This window comes from Cygnus olor, chromosome 8 (genome assembly GCF_009769625.2).
Source record: "Cygnus olor isolate bCygOlo1 chromosome 8, bCygOlo1.pri.v2, whole genome shotgun sequence".
Taxonomy (NCBI): Eukaryota; Metazoa; Chordata; class Aves; order Anseriformes; family Anatidae; genus Cygnus; species Cygnus olor.
The window spans coordinates 21,724,696-21,737,885 of NC_049176.1; the positions used below are offsets into that span (position 1 = coordinate 21,724,696).

A 13,190-nucleotide genomic window follows, 5' to 3' on the forward strand; every position below is an offset into this window, starting at 1 on the left:
AGGCTCCTATGGTAGAAAAGCAAGAGACTTAAAGCGCTGGCTTGAGCCCGAGGAATGTGTTGATGGTGCTCTGCAAGCTGCTGTGAGATCTCTGCCAGCTCTCGCTAATGCTAACTGACAGCATCTCCCCTTCTCCCTCCGTGCTGGCTGGGACGAGAAGCTGCCATTCATCCCCCCATGAGGACGGGAGGCTGGTGGAGCCCGTCCTTTCCTCTGCACACGCTCCTGCCGGGGCTCGTCCAGGCCAGATTGCTCAACAAAAGCATTACCCTGACCCTCTCCCACCTCCCGAGGTGAGAGCTTGCCCCAGCTCGGTGCCAGCTCCCTGGGCAGGCACTGCTTCTGCAGGACACATTGAGGGGGACACGGCACCGACGGGGCTCAGCGTGTCCCCAGGGGGTCCTGAGAGCCAGTGTGGGGTGTGCTGCCTCTGGTCCCACAGGTTTGGGTGCATGCTGGGCTCCGACCCTCCTGCATGGCCTCCGTCCTCTGACCTCAGCTCGCACCGAGTCACTGTGCGCCGTCCCTCTCGCTGCTCAGCCCCAGCACCGCTTGCTCCCTGACTCTCGTGGCCTCCTGCGCCTGCTGGCCCGATTGCCTAGTGCATGTGCATGAGCACTCTGTGCACACCTATGGCTTTGTCCTCCAAGTTTTGCTCTTTTTTTTTATTTTATTTTAATACGATGTGGGTGGGTAGTTTTGGTCCTTGGATGGGGATGGAATTTGAACAGCTGAAATAATTCGACGCCATGTACATGGGAAGACGAAAGCTGATGTTTAATGAATGGTGCTGGGATGCTTTGGTTGGAAGTACACGCCATCACGTTAAACCATTGCCATGTCCATCAGGTTAACTCCGTATTCTCATGACCGCGTAGCGCTTGAGTACACTTTGAGTTCTGTCTCGTTGGGGGAGCGCTGCCCCGTCAGTCAGGTAACGCCTCACTGGCGATCGCTCATGTAGCTATTGATTTCAGATTTAATAATTGATTAAAAGAAACAACCAGCAAGACTTTGGATATAGACATTAAAAAAGAAAGAAAAGCAAGTATCCTTCCCCTGACTGGTAAGGAGCTAATGAGCCCTGTTTTGTCACCGACACGATGTGTAGTACACACGCGATGTTGACAGTATTGTCTAATTTATCACGAAGCCTCAGCGCTGTTGTACATGCTAGCGTGGGGGCTTCCGTCTTCAGTCTATTTCTGCAAGCCTGTTGGTTTGGGGATGAATCATCAAAGGGAGCGCTAGCGAGGTTTGCTTTGGGGACAGTCAGCTCGGCGAGCAGCACCGCCACCTCCGCGGCTCGCCGGGCTGGCAGCGCCCACGCCGTCCGTGGGGAAGCGGCGGGGCCGGCGCAGAGCCCGGGCCGGTGGTGCCCACGGCGCCTTGCGAGCAGGCCCCGCTCAGGCTCCTGCCCCATATCCGCCTTCCCCAGAGCTCCACCAGCCCCGTTGGAGGGTGTCAGGGCAGGGAAGGGCTCCTTGGGCACCAGCCAGGTGGGAACCATCAATGCTGTGGGCCGCCTTTCCAGTGGAGGAGGCTAGAGCAGAGCAGGGCTGCTGGGCAGGGCACGTTCGGGCAGTTTCCCTTTTTAACTACAGGCTAAAATGAGCTCGCCCAGAGGAGACAAAGATTTACCGAGCACAGTTGTTTCTCTACCCTTGCTTAAATAGGCCCATAACACTAACCCTGAAGAAGGGGCCTCATTTCTCAGTGTCGTTTTCCTGACGGGAATGCATATGGCAGGTAGCTTTAGAGCTTTATTGTAGCTGAGAGTTGCTTACAAATAAGTCTTGAATGAAATACCTAGCAAGGGATTGATATGAAGAGAAGCTGTGCAATGAAATAAGGAGGAATACATCTCCCAAAGTGCTGCCACGAAGGTGGGGAGGGTTCTGCCAGCCCCGCTCTCTTCTGTCAAAATGGATATGATCTCACATCTGTCAGGATTAGTTCTCTCCTGCCCAGCAAGGGTGATCTGTTCAGGCCCTGACAATGTCATGCAGCTCTGGTGACTATTTTTTCTGAGCCAATGTAGAACCTGAGTTACATTTTGAAAGGAATTATATTTTATTTAGCAGCACACGTGTGCTAATTCAGAAAGAAAGCCTTCTGCTGCCCCTGCCCAAACCCTGTGAGGTTAGGGGACAGGTTGCTTTACCCTAGAGCGAATAAATTGAGCAGGTAATTCTGTTTTGCAGAGCTTCAGTAGGCCCTGCACAGAGAGATTGTGTGACTGGCATTTGTGCATGCTGTCTAATTAGAGAGATGTAATTTAAATGGAGAAACGTTTCATGTTAGTAATATGATTTTAAAAGACTATGTTTGGAGGGAATGGACTGAGCCATTCCTTAATGAGTTCTTCTAATAAGACGCCAGTGGCTAAGGAAGGAGAGAAAAGTGTGCACAATTTGGCAAAGCAGCGAACAGCTTTTGCGCTTCGTTTTATCTGTCCCAAGGGATAGACAGGCAAAACTGTCGAAGCCCCCTCGCGTCCCCCTGCAGTGCAACTGAGTGCTCGCTGCTGGTTCTGTCACCCTACTAGCTGTCTTCTCCTTGTTTCAGTGCGGCGTGTTGCTCCTCGATTCTCAATCCCTCCGAGCAACCACGAGGTGATGCCAGGGGGAGCGTGAACCTGACGTGCGTGGCAGTAGGTGCTCCAATGCCCTACGTGAAGTGGATGGCTGGCGTGGAGGAGCTGACCAAAGAAGATGAGATGCCTGTCGGCAGGAACGTCCTGGAGCTCAACAACATCGTGCAGTCCGCCAACTACACCTGCGTGGCCATCTCCTCCCTTGGCATGATTGAAGCCACGGCCCAGATCACTGTCAAAGGTAAGGAGTTATTCTTCATGGTCCTCATGCTCGGGTTTCAAAGGCGTAGCCCTACCCCAGAGTGTTTTGGGTGCAGCCAACTGACTGCAGTCTCCTGTGACTTTCCACCTTGCAAGGGAAGTTCCCAAACCCACAACTTTGTTGGTTTTTTTTCTGCTCACAGTGTAGTGTTTGCCTTGGAGGCCATTTCTCCTCCCCCTACATGTGGTTTGTGTCAGCTGGGTCCTGCTGTTGCAGGAGGGAAGCTCACTGGGACCATGCTCATCCCAGTGGTTTCTGGGCACAGCTGCAGGCCACGGGGCTCTCCTGGGCCAGGGACTGTGGATGTCTGCATTCAGAGAGCTGTGTGCACATGCATTTCCTTTCCCTGCTGCAGTAAGGGCAGGACAAGGAGCTTAACCCCACAATGTGCCCTGCCTGTGGGCCTAGCCAGAGGGAGCATCCTACCACCCTGCAGGGAGGAGCTGTACGCACTCTTAAATCGTTGTATATTCCTGACAATTTTCTTTCTTCCCTTACTGCTCTGCCTCTCCCTCTCCCTTCCTCTTCTGTTGCTGTCCTTAAGACATGCTTCCTGCCGCTGTTTCACAGGTAGCCTTGCCCAAAAGGGAACGTTACTGCTGATTGCTGACCGCTGGGGACGGGGCAGCCTGCCCACACAGCTCTCTGCTGGGAGGCTGGAAGTACGTGCCCTGCCTTTCCCATCTAGGGCCAAGCAGGTTCACGCTGTCCCTCTCCTCTTCTCCTTGCAGTTGATTTGTAGCTCGGATTTCCACAGATGTGTCATCCTTTGAGTCTGCCTGGTCCCGCAGGCCCCCTCGTGCACTGTGGCCACCTTTAGCACTAAGGTCCCTGCTTGAACAAATCACAGAACTGAGACTTAGCTCCCTCTGACCTGGTGATTAACAGCAAATTCTCCTTTCCCCTGGCGCTAGTCAGAGGCTGCTTTTAACCTCAGCCACACACCGCTCCCTTCACTCACAGTGCCTGCTACGTGGTACCTGTTTTCTTACAGAGGAAAGGGGTTTGCCTTGGTTGTAGTACCTACCCGAGGGTGTGCAGGAGAAAGGGGCAGGATGGGGAGGTGGTTTGGGTGTGGAGAGAGGAAGCGGGGGGCTGCTCCACTGCCCTGATGGTTCCTGGTATTACCCCTTTGGACCTGGGAAGGCTCTGCCTCGCTCCCCCTCCTGCTGGTGTCCGTGTCCACTGCCACCCCAGGACTTCAGTCCCTTGCCTTCCTTCTGGTTTCTCTATCTTGTCTGCACCTTCGCTCTGCATAGCTCAGAAGAACGAAGTACTTGGGAACCTTGATTTGGGCTGAGCATTTTTCCTATTCTACCTCATGCACAGCTGCATTACAAGTCACTAATGACTTTAACTAGAGTGGTTCGTAGGAGGTTTAAACTTACTTTAGACTTAAATTCACATCGTTGTCTTAACGTATTTGTGTACTCTGCAGATCTCTCTCATGCGTACTCTCTTGCTTTGTTCTTTTGGTAAAATGGCAAATCTGGAAGTGTTTGCTTGCAGTAGCTACGTTCTCATTAACACTTCAGAGATGTCAGTGTCACAGAGTTCTTTGTGTAACAGTTTGTCGTCTGGTTGCAGTTTGACACACCACCCAGTGAAATAGTCGATGTGAAAGTTGGTAATTCTCTGGCTGCATCCCTCCTGCATGCACTGTAATACTCGCAAGGCATTTCCCCCATCACCCAATCTAACAGCACTGTCCATGAACTCCCCGGGGGCCTAGGGTGCTGGTCTCTTTGGAAGCAGGGGCATAGCAGATGACTTGCAGTGCTCTGATTGCTTTACTGTATCCCTTTGTAAATCAGCTGTAAACCTGGCTACTGGGGCCGGGCCAGCCAGCCCAGCAAGCACCTTCCCACTGCCAGCTGAACCCCCATGACAGAAACATTCCTGCATCCCCGTTGAATTACCTTTATTTAGCCTGCTGCTGGTAAGTGCGTCAAGCACGTCTAATAACATGATTGCTCTGTTTATCCTTCCATTAAGAACCACTTCAAGCAGTATATGGTAATATAAAAATGCATGTTCTAGAGTATGAAATGATTTCTGCCTTTTAAAGAAGAATGTTAATGGGAGGTGGCAGCTCCATTTTTATCCCGTGCACATTGCAGGGTTTGAGCTGACTGAATTATTTAAATCGCACCTCTCTGCCTTCCAATTGCAGCGCTGCCAAAACCTCCAACGGAGCCATTAGTGACTGAAACGACAGCTACCAGCGTGACCCTCACCTGGGATTCGGGCAACCTCCGACCCCATTTCGTATTACGTCATCCAGTACAAGTCCAAGTCCTTGGAGGGTCAGTTCCAGGAGGTGGACGGTGTGGCAACGACCCGCTATAGCATAGGTGGGCTCAGCCCCTTCTCGGAGTACGAGTTCCGGGTCATTGCAGTCAATAACATTGGCAGGGGTCCCCCCAGCGAGCTGGTCGAGGCCCGGACAGGAGAGCAAGCTCCTTCAAGTCCCCCCCTCAAAGTCCAGGCACGGATGCTGAGCGCCAGCACCATGCTGGTCCAGTGGGAGCAGCCGGAGGAGCCAAACGGACAGATCCGAGGGTACCCGGCGTTACTACACCACCGACCCACATCTGCCTTTGAGCATGTGGCAGAAAGCACAACACCGACGACAGCCATCTCACCACCGTGGGGAGCCTCATCACAGGGACCACATACAGCATCCGTGTCCTGGCCTTCACTTCGGTGGGCGACGGGCCCCCCTCGGACATCATCCAGGTCAAAACGCAGCAAGGCGGTACGTATGGGCGAAAGTTGCGACAGGGGAGTTTTAGGTTGGATGTTAGGAAGTACTTCTTTACCGAAGGGTTATTAAGCCATTGGAACGGCTGCCAGGGAGGTGGTGGAGTCACCATCCCTGGAGTCTTTAAAAGACGTTTAGATGTAGAGCTTAGCGATATGGTTTAGTGGAGTGCTTAGTGTTAGGTCGGAGGTTGGACTTGATGATCTTGAGGTCTCTTCCAACCTAGAAATCTGTGTCTGTGTCTGTGTCTGTATGGAGTGAGGTGCCTCCGTGCCCTGCCCTAGGGTGTGCGGCTCAGCTGTGTGTCTGGTCTGCACCAGGTGTCACAGCTGCACTCAGTGCTCAAATGATGGAGTGTCCAAGTGGCATCCCCACCCCACAGCCAGCAGATTTAAGCTGTCAGCTTGCACCGGGGAACTAGGATTGATCTCTGTGCAAGTAACACAGCCCACTGTTTTTGTCTGGGCTATGGTGGCTAAAAATGTGACACAATGCCCTGGATTTGTATGTTGGCACCTATGCAGCCGTGCCAGGTTTGAGTACACACATGGAAGTAGGAGCTGTGATGTAGAGCTGGGGGCTGGAAGTAAGCATGGGTCCCATAGTCACCTGCTGGGTCCCAGAGGTGCTGGCTTGCTGGCCAGGATATTCCAAGAGCCCCATACTGGTGAGAGGGAAGAAGGAGGGTCCAGAAGGAAAGAGTGAGGATCCTCCCAAGGTAAAGCACGGACTCTGCAAAGCCATGGGACTCCTTTGCCTGCTCTGCCTCCTGGCACTAACCATGTGTTTGGTCCTCAGTTCCTGCCCAGCCAGCTGACTTCCAGGCAGAGGCAGAGTCTGACACCCGCATCCTGCTGACCTGGCTGCCCGCCTCTCAGGAACGCATTACCAAATACGAGCTGCTCTACTGGGAGGGAGAGGATGGCGTTCAGGTGAGTATCTCTGCTTCAGCAGCACTCAGAGCCAGACATTCAGCGGCTTGAGAAGGGGCTCTGCTTGAGCTGGGGTGACAACAGGACTCTTCTTCACCATGTTTCTTCTGTCCCACGGGCGTGTGACGAGGTACAGCAATCTCTGTCTGTGTAAGTGACCTCAGCAGTAAGTGTTGATTCCCAGCAAGGTAGCTAGTAGTAGCTTAGGACTGGAAAGGCTCTAGAATGCAATGGCACCATCCCTGATGTATCGATACTGCTGGTGTCTTTAAGTGCTTGGACAGGCCAGTAGGGCATCCACATGGGTCTGAAATGACCTTCAAAATCTGTCTGTAGCTCCTAGACTCTCTGGAGCACTTCAAGAACAGATTGAGGATGGCCTAGAGAGAGCCCTTCCACATTTACTGACACATCACTAGAAGAAGTTCAGCTCTGCGCATATCAAAATTAGCACTGGCATCAGGGCAACACAGTAAGAATTGTGCCATGGCAGCATCACAGTGTGCCATGGTCCTCTCCTTCCCCTGCGTTTCTAGTGGCATGAAAGCTAACAAAAATAAGTGTCCACCAGGTGAAGAGTCAGCAAAACCAGCCTTCAGTCAGCACTGTTCAGGTGCATTGGAGGTCCTGACTGCTTGGGGACAAGGGCTTCACTATTTCACAGGCAGACACCACGTGTTGGGAGGAATGTTGGAACTGAGCACCAGCTTTTCTCTCTTCTCCAACTACGCCAAGTAACCTGTGTTTCCCTCCATTTGCCAGCAAAAGGTGGAGTTTGACCCAACCTCGTCGTACGCTGTGGAAGGTCTCAAACCAGACACGCTGTATAAGTTCCGGCTGGGTGCCCGCTCTGAGCTGGGTGTAGGAGTCTACACCCCCACCATCGAAGCCAGAACTGCCCAATCCAGTAAGTGTTTGACATTGCACTGCTGAAGACAAAGCAAAAGCAGTCCAGTTCCCATCACCTGGGCATGGAGCAGCTCGGTGCCTCTGCCCTTGGGTGACCGCAGGGATGCCGGCGTGTAGTTTGCTAAAGGGCGTAATGGGGAAAGTCAGCTGAGATTTTGGATCAGGGCTCTTTGGCAGAGGGGGTGCACCCAAGTGGTAAGTTCTTTCTTTATGTCCCTTTGATCATGCTGTCTTTCCCTAAGGGTAGGTTCATAAAAACTGATGAAGGAGTGAAACAGACTGGGAAATTGCTTTGGAGAGATTGATTTGAGTGGGTTTGTGCATCTCTATGAATATACTCCCATGCAGACAAGCTGTCCGGACGGGCAGCATATGGTGTTTGGCTGGCTCTAAATGTGACTGTCTCCAAACCATTGGATTTTCACCCCTTCACTCCCCATTCCAGCAGCCGTGCATCTCCAGGAGTCCTTCCCTGGTCCATACACTTGATTGCAAGGTGAGGCATCTTTTGAGGCCAGATGTGCCCGTGGCTGTCAGGTAGCTGGAGGAGTGAGCTTGGGAGAATGGATGTTGTCTGGGTTGTGTGAGCAAGCAAGGCTGCTGCTTCTGAGGCTGCAGCGCTGGGGGAAAACCAGCACAAGCTGCAGCAGAGTTAATAGGGAGGCTAGATAATGAAGTGACCCAGGCAATATCACTTTCATCCTCACTCTGCCCCATGTGATCACAGAGCTGGAGTTCGCATTGCCCTGGTTGGCAGCTGAAAGAGCTGCGCATAAGCAGATTAGGGCTATCAAAGGGCCCTGCGATAAGCTCGTTTTCACTAACGATTTTGGGCTTGCTATTATGCAAAGAGCATTAAAAAGGGGAAAAAAGACATTTCCGTTTTCACCGTCTGTCTGGGATTTACTAGCCATGTGGGGTGAGCAGTTGGCAAAGGCAGCCAGCCTTCCCTGCAGGGAGGGCGCTGGCACGCACAGCAGCAGCAAGCCTGAGACAGCCATTAGGAAGGGAGCTCGGGCAGGGAAGAGCAGCTCTGCTCACTACTGGAACGACCTTCTCTTTGAGGGAAACTCAGCTTCATTACCATATCAGTCGCAAGGATTCCTGCACCCTGTTAAGTGAGCTAATGGTGCCTTGGTGCTGCGAGATAGGCAGGTATGAAAAAGGAGAGCGGTTCGGATCAAGCGGTTATAAATGCTTGAACACTGAGAACGAGTTCTGAGTAGGGGGATTTGTATACCTATTTCAGATAGCTTTTGTATTGATAGGCAAAGGCTGAAGCAACTCTTCTGCCTCTCAGTTTCATCAGTGGATGCTCATATCCTTGAACACAGTTAATCAAAGACAGCCCTGTGTGTAAATGAGTCCTCCAGTCTCACAACAGTCCAAGTAAAAGAAACCTTTACTTTGTGGACATCTTCCCATGACCTGCTCCATGTGCTGTCTGCTCACAGGAGATCTCATACTGGTCCGCTTTTAAGGTTGTCACTTCACTGGACAGTGGAACAGTAGCTGACTGCTTCTGACATCTGTTCAGGAGGAGAAATGGGGACAGGCTGGAAAAGATTCAGCCCAAAGCCACAAGAATAATTTGGTTTGGCCAGTAAAACCTTCCTCACATTGATGTACCTCAGAGTTCTTCAGTTTATCCAAAAAGCGACTGGGTCATGGCTTATGGTCCCCTACTTGAGAAGATTTCTAATGGCACTCTTTATTCTCCAAGAAAAGCACTTGACAGTTACTCCTGGGCTATTCAGTGAGGCTGACACACCGCAGGTTGTGGAGTCCCAGGGCAGGGTGGATGCTTACATCCTGGGGGTCTCAAAGTCAAACAGGTCTTTCGGAAAGCTTTGCTGTAGCTCAGCAGAAGCTGTGTGCACAGCAAATGACTTCCAGGCAGAAATTCTTTGGTCTGCACTTAACACCACCTCGTGTTAGATGGTTGGATTGGTCCCCTGTGACCTTAAAACTTATTAATCTGGGAAGACCGTTGCTCCCAGCTACAAATTGGCCTCCTTCCTGCGCTCTTCCATCTGGCTGCGCTGAGAAGGGCTGTTAGATCTCAGAGGATGACATGTTCAGGTGGGGCACAAACCGCAGGAGCAGACAGACTCCTGCTTTCCAAAGAGCCTGTCTTCAGGCTCTGTTCCTGGCCCTGACAAGCCAGTCAAGGGTAAGGCAGGAGGCACATCATTGATAATGAGTCACTAATGGGCTGGAGAGGGGTGTCTGCATTGCCGCTGCTGGCTCTTCCCATGGCATCCCTGCTTAGGAGCAGTGGGGATGTTTGTCCAGGAAGGCCACAGGGGTGCAGTGCCCCTTCACACCCTCCCACCTGAGAAGAGAGCTGCCTCCTGGGCTGTCTCTCCTGCTAAGCTGCTTGCTTAGCTGCTGGGCACCCTGCAAAAAGTACGAGCACGGCTGCTCCGAGGGGCTGAAGAGCACGGGGGAGTTCTCCAGGAGCCTGCAGCGCCTCAGGCAGTCAGCGTGCTGCAGGAGAGGAGCGGCAGCTCCGTGCCCGTCAGGCCTCACCATTAACATGCTGTTCTCGCTTCAAGTGTGAAGGTGGATTGAGGCTGCCTGTTCCCCAGCACGAGCAGTAGGTGGGCTGGGTGGGTGCACAGGGCTGCTGCGGGCCAGCGGGGGGAGGCCGGATGGAGCAGCTCGGAGACGGCAGTGCTTGCACCGTGTGTCTGTGGGTGCGTGCTGGCCACCCAGCCTGCTCTCTGCTGACCCCAGCAGGGACACTTTCACTCCTTATGCATTTTAAGTTGATCCTGCTTACGTTACCAAGTTTTATTTTGCTTTCTTTAAGTGTTTATCTGAGTTTGTGCCTTGTACATCATGTGTGTGACTCTTACCCAGTCAACAGCCAGCGTTTGTCCTGCCCGTGCTGCCAGCCAAAATTTTGGAGAAGGAGCTCACTGCCGCATCCTGAAGGGTGCTGTGGAGGCCCAAAGCCAGAGCAAGTCTCTGCAGTGAGAGGCTTCTCCGTAGACAGCAGCAAATGAAAGGTTTGCCAAGCTCCTTACATCTCACCTGTCCCCTCTGAGGGATGCCACCAGGCTCTGTCTTACACTTTCCCTGAATTCACTCTTGCTGTTGCTTTGGTGTTGTATCTTCCTACTCTCTTCCCTGCCACTTCTCTACTTGATTAAGCAAAGGTGTGTGAAGATTCATTTTCTACCCCTCCTCCCTTCCAGTACACCAGATGGCGGGGCCGTTTCCACTCTGCCTGCCTCAGGAAGGCAACTGCTTGCTTCCACGCATTGCTTTGGCTTCTCTTTCCTCCAGTGCAGCCCATAGCAGCAGCCCAGCTCTGCCCAGGCACTCCACTTCATCTTTCCTCTTCCCAGGCAGCAGGGATGGGTCCCACTCCCGGAGCACAGAAGTGGACACTGAGGGTTATGAGCAGCCTGCAGCTGCCTCTGCAAGCGAGCAGCTCTTGTTCCCAGCAAGCAGAGGTCACTGATGGCATTGGAGGTCCGGTTGTCTCCAGCTTTCCCAGATCTTCTTCCACTGCCATCCCGTGCTCAGCACGGTTGAGGCACAATTGTTGGGTGTTTTAATTAGCTAAGCTCCCTGCTGCCGTCTGGGGTGATGCAGGTTGTGGTCTCCTGTGACTGGGCAGGCCAGACTGTCCCTGTGCCCCCAGAAGGCAAGCTCAGGTGCACTGATGGCTTCAAGGACTGCAGCATGGGGAGAAGCACCAGCTTCTCTTCCTGCATTTCTGGGTTTCTGGGTGCAGTGAAGAGGGGAAGCAGCCTTTCACCCACCACAGCAAAGCAAGATGCCTTATACTCCCTCATTGCTTGGCCAGATGTCTTCCTAGCCTTACAGCAACTGTGTGTGCTTTTTTGGTGGTGGTACCCTGCCCTCTCTGCCTGGGGCTCTTGCTTTCCATGCAAGCACCCAGGGATGCACCCATCTCCCTTGTCCTTTCCACAACCACATGGGCTCCTTCCCTTCTCCGGGCTTCTGCCCTCATGAAAAACACCTGAGCACAGCTCCCCTCCCCTTGTGTGCCGCCTGCGGCAGCAAGGCACGGCCTGGACAACACAAACCCCTCTGCAGGGGGCTGTGCTGTTTTGTTACTAGAGGCCCCTGACATCTCCGTAGCATCCCAGGCCAAATGAGAGGGGGCTGCTGCTCCTGTGACAGGGCTGCCATGCTGCCAGGGCGCTGGGGGAGCAGAGCGTCTCTAGGGCACTTGCCCAGTTTGCTGCCTTTTCCAGCCTTGAAGAACTATTGCCCTGTTGCAAGATTGCCACAACCCTCGGTCATCTCTCCCTTTCCTGGTCCTTCTCGTCCCCCAGATTTGTTTCACTTCTCTTTCCCAGCAATGCTGCGTGGACAGGACTGGTCCTCATCCACCGCCCAAACGTTCTTCCTCCCCCTGTGGTCAGTTAGCGCTGCTGGGGCTTAGAAGCTACCTCGAACTGCAGGTGGTGTTTCACCTGGGGGGGATCAAGACCTGCCTACCTTCTCCAGCAAGCTGCTGAGGCAGGTATCCAGTTTGGGAGGCACGAAGCAGTCAGTCCCAGGTACGAGGCAGCTGTGCAGAGCAGCACACCCGTGCTACCTGCTGGTCGTGCACGGCGCCTGGCTCCCACCTGGGTGAGATGCTGCTCACTGCTGACGGTCGGGATTTCAAACTCTGCCCGGACGCACTCCAGCCGGCCTCAGTCACCTGCCTTCCCTGCCCTCTGTTGTTTCCTTCACTTGTCTAGGAGCGGGCTTTTGCAAGCCTTCGTGCAGTCTGGTGTGTGAGCTTCTCCTTCTGCCACTCTTGCCTTCTGTAGCTTCCTGCCTCTTCTGCTTTCCATCTGCTTCTGATCCTCACTGAGAGCATCTTCCTTCTCCTTACCAGTCTCTCTCTCTCCCTTTACTCCCATTTGCTGTGTTTGGTAAAGTCAGTGTCCAGAACTGCACCGGGAGGAGCTGTTCTCTGCTGCAGAAGAGCCCTTCTGTCCCCATGCTGTTCATCAGGCTTTCAAATACAAATTGCCCCAGTGCCATCTTTGGTGACCCGCAAGGAAGGCAGGCAGACGCCCAGGAAGCTACTGGCTGCATTTTGTGCATCCGTTCGGTGCTCAGTTGGCTGGGTAAAAGTTCCCTGTGCATTTTGGTTTGTCCTTCCACTCATTTCCCTTCATCTCCCCACTTCCTTCATTTATTTATCCCCAGCCCCCTCCGCCCCACCCCAAGAAGTCGAGTGTGTAAGCACCAGCTCCACCACCATCCGGGTAAGTTGGGTGCCGCCGCCTGCCCAGAGCCGCAATGGGGTCATCACCCAGTACTCCATTGCCTACCAGGCAGTGGAAGGAGATGACAGCACCAAGCATGTGGTGGATGGCATTGGACGGGAGCACTCCAGCTGGGAGATCAAGGACCTGGAGAAATGGACCGAGTACAAGGTGTGGGTAAGGGCTCACACCGATGTGGGGCCAGGACCGGAGAGCATCCCCGTGCACGTGCGCACTGATGAGGATGGTAGGTGTTACCGAACTGCTCCCTCAGCTACCCCGGGGTGACCAGTGCTCCCCTAGATGAGTTGTTTGCAAGGAGGGGAGAGGGAGTGGGGATGCAGGCCCTGGGAGTGCTGCCTCGAGCAGGACTGCTTGCTGGCAGGAGCGGTGCTTTGGTCGGCTGCTTCAGGCAGCAGGTGAAGGCGTCACGGTGCTTCGGCTTTCCGGTGTTGTATGGTGGTGAGTTCCCTTTTCCTGA

At 53.5% G+C, this 13,190-nt stretch overlaps 1 protein-coding gene across 1 annotated transcript in view; it reads left to right on the forward strand.

The window, feature by feature from the left end:
• The window catches only part of PTPRF (protein tyrosine phosphatase receptor type F), a 371,106-nt gene that overhangs the window by 298,371 nt on the left and 59,545 nt on the right, over positions 1-13,190 (forward strand). The window contains 9 exon segments of the mRNA XM_040565789.1: positions 2,569-2,628; positions 2,631-2,837; positions 5,032-5,111; positions 5,113-5,424; positions 5,426-5,473; positions 5,475-5,616; positions 6,421-6,554; positions 7,317-7,461; positions 12,651-12,956. Coding sequence (XP_040421723.1) covers positions 2,569-2,628; positions 2,631-2,837; positions 5,032-5,111; positions 5,113-5,424; positions 5,426-5,473; positions 5,475-5,616; positions 6,421-6,554; positions 7,317-7,461; positions 12,651-12,956 — 1,434 coding nt within the window.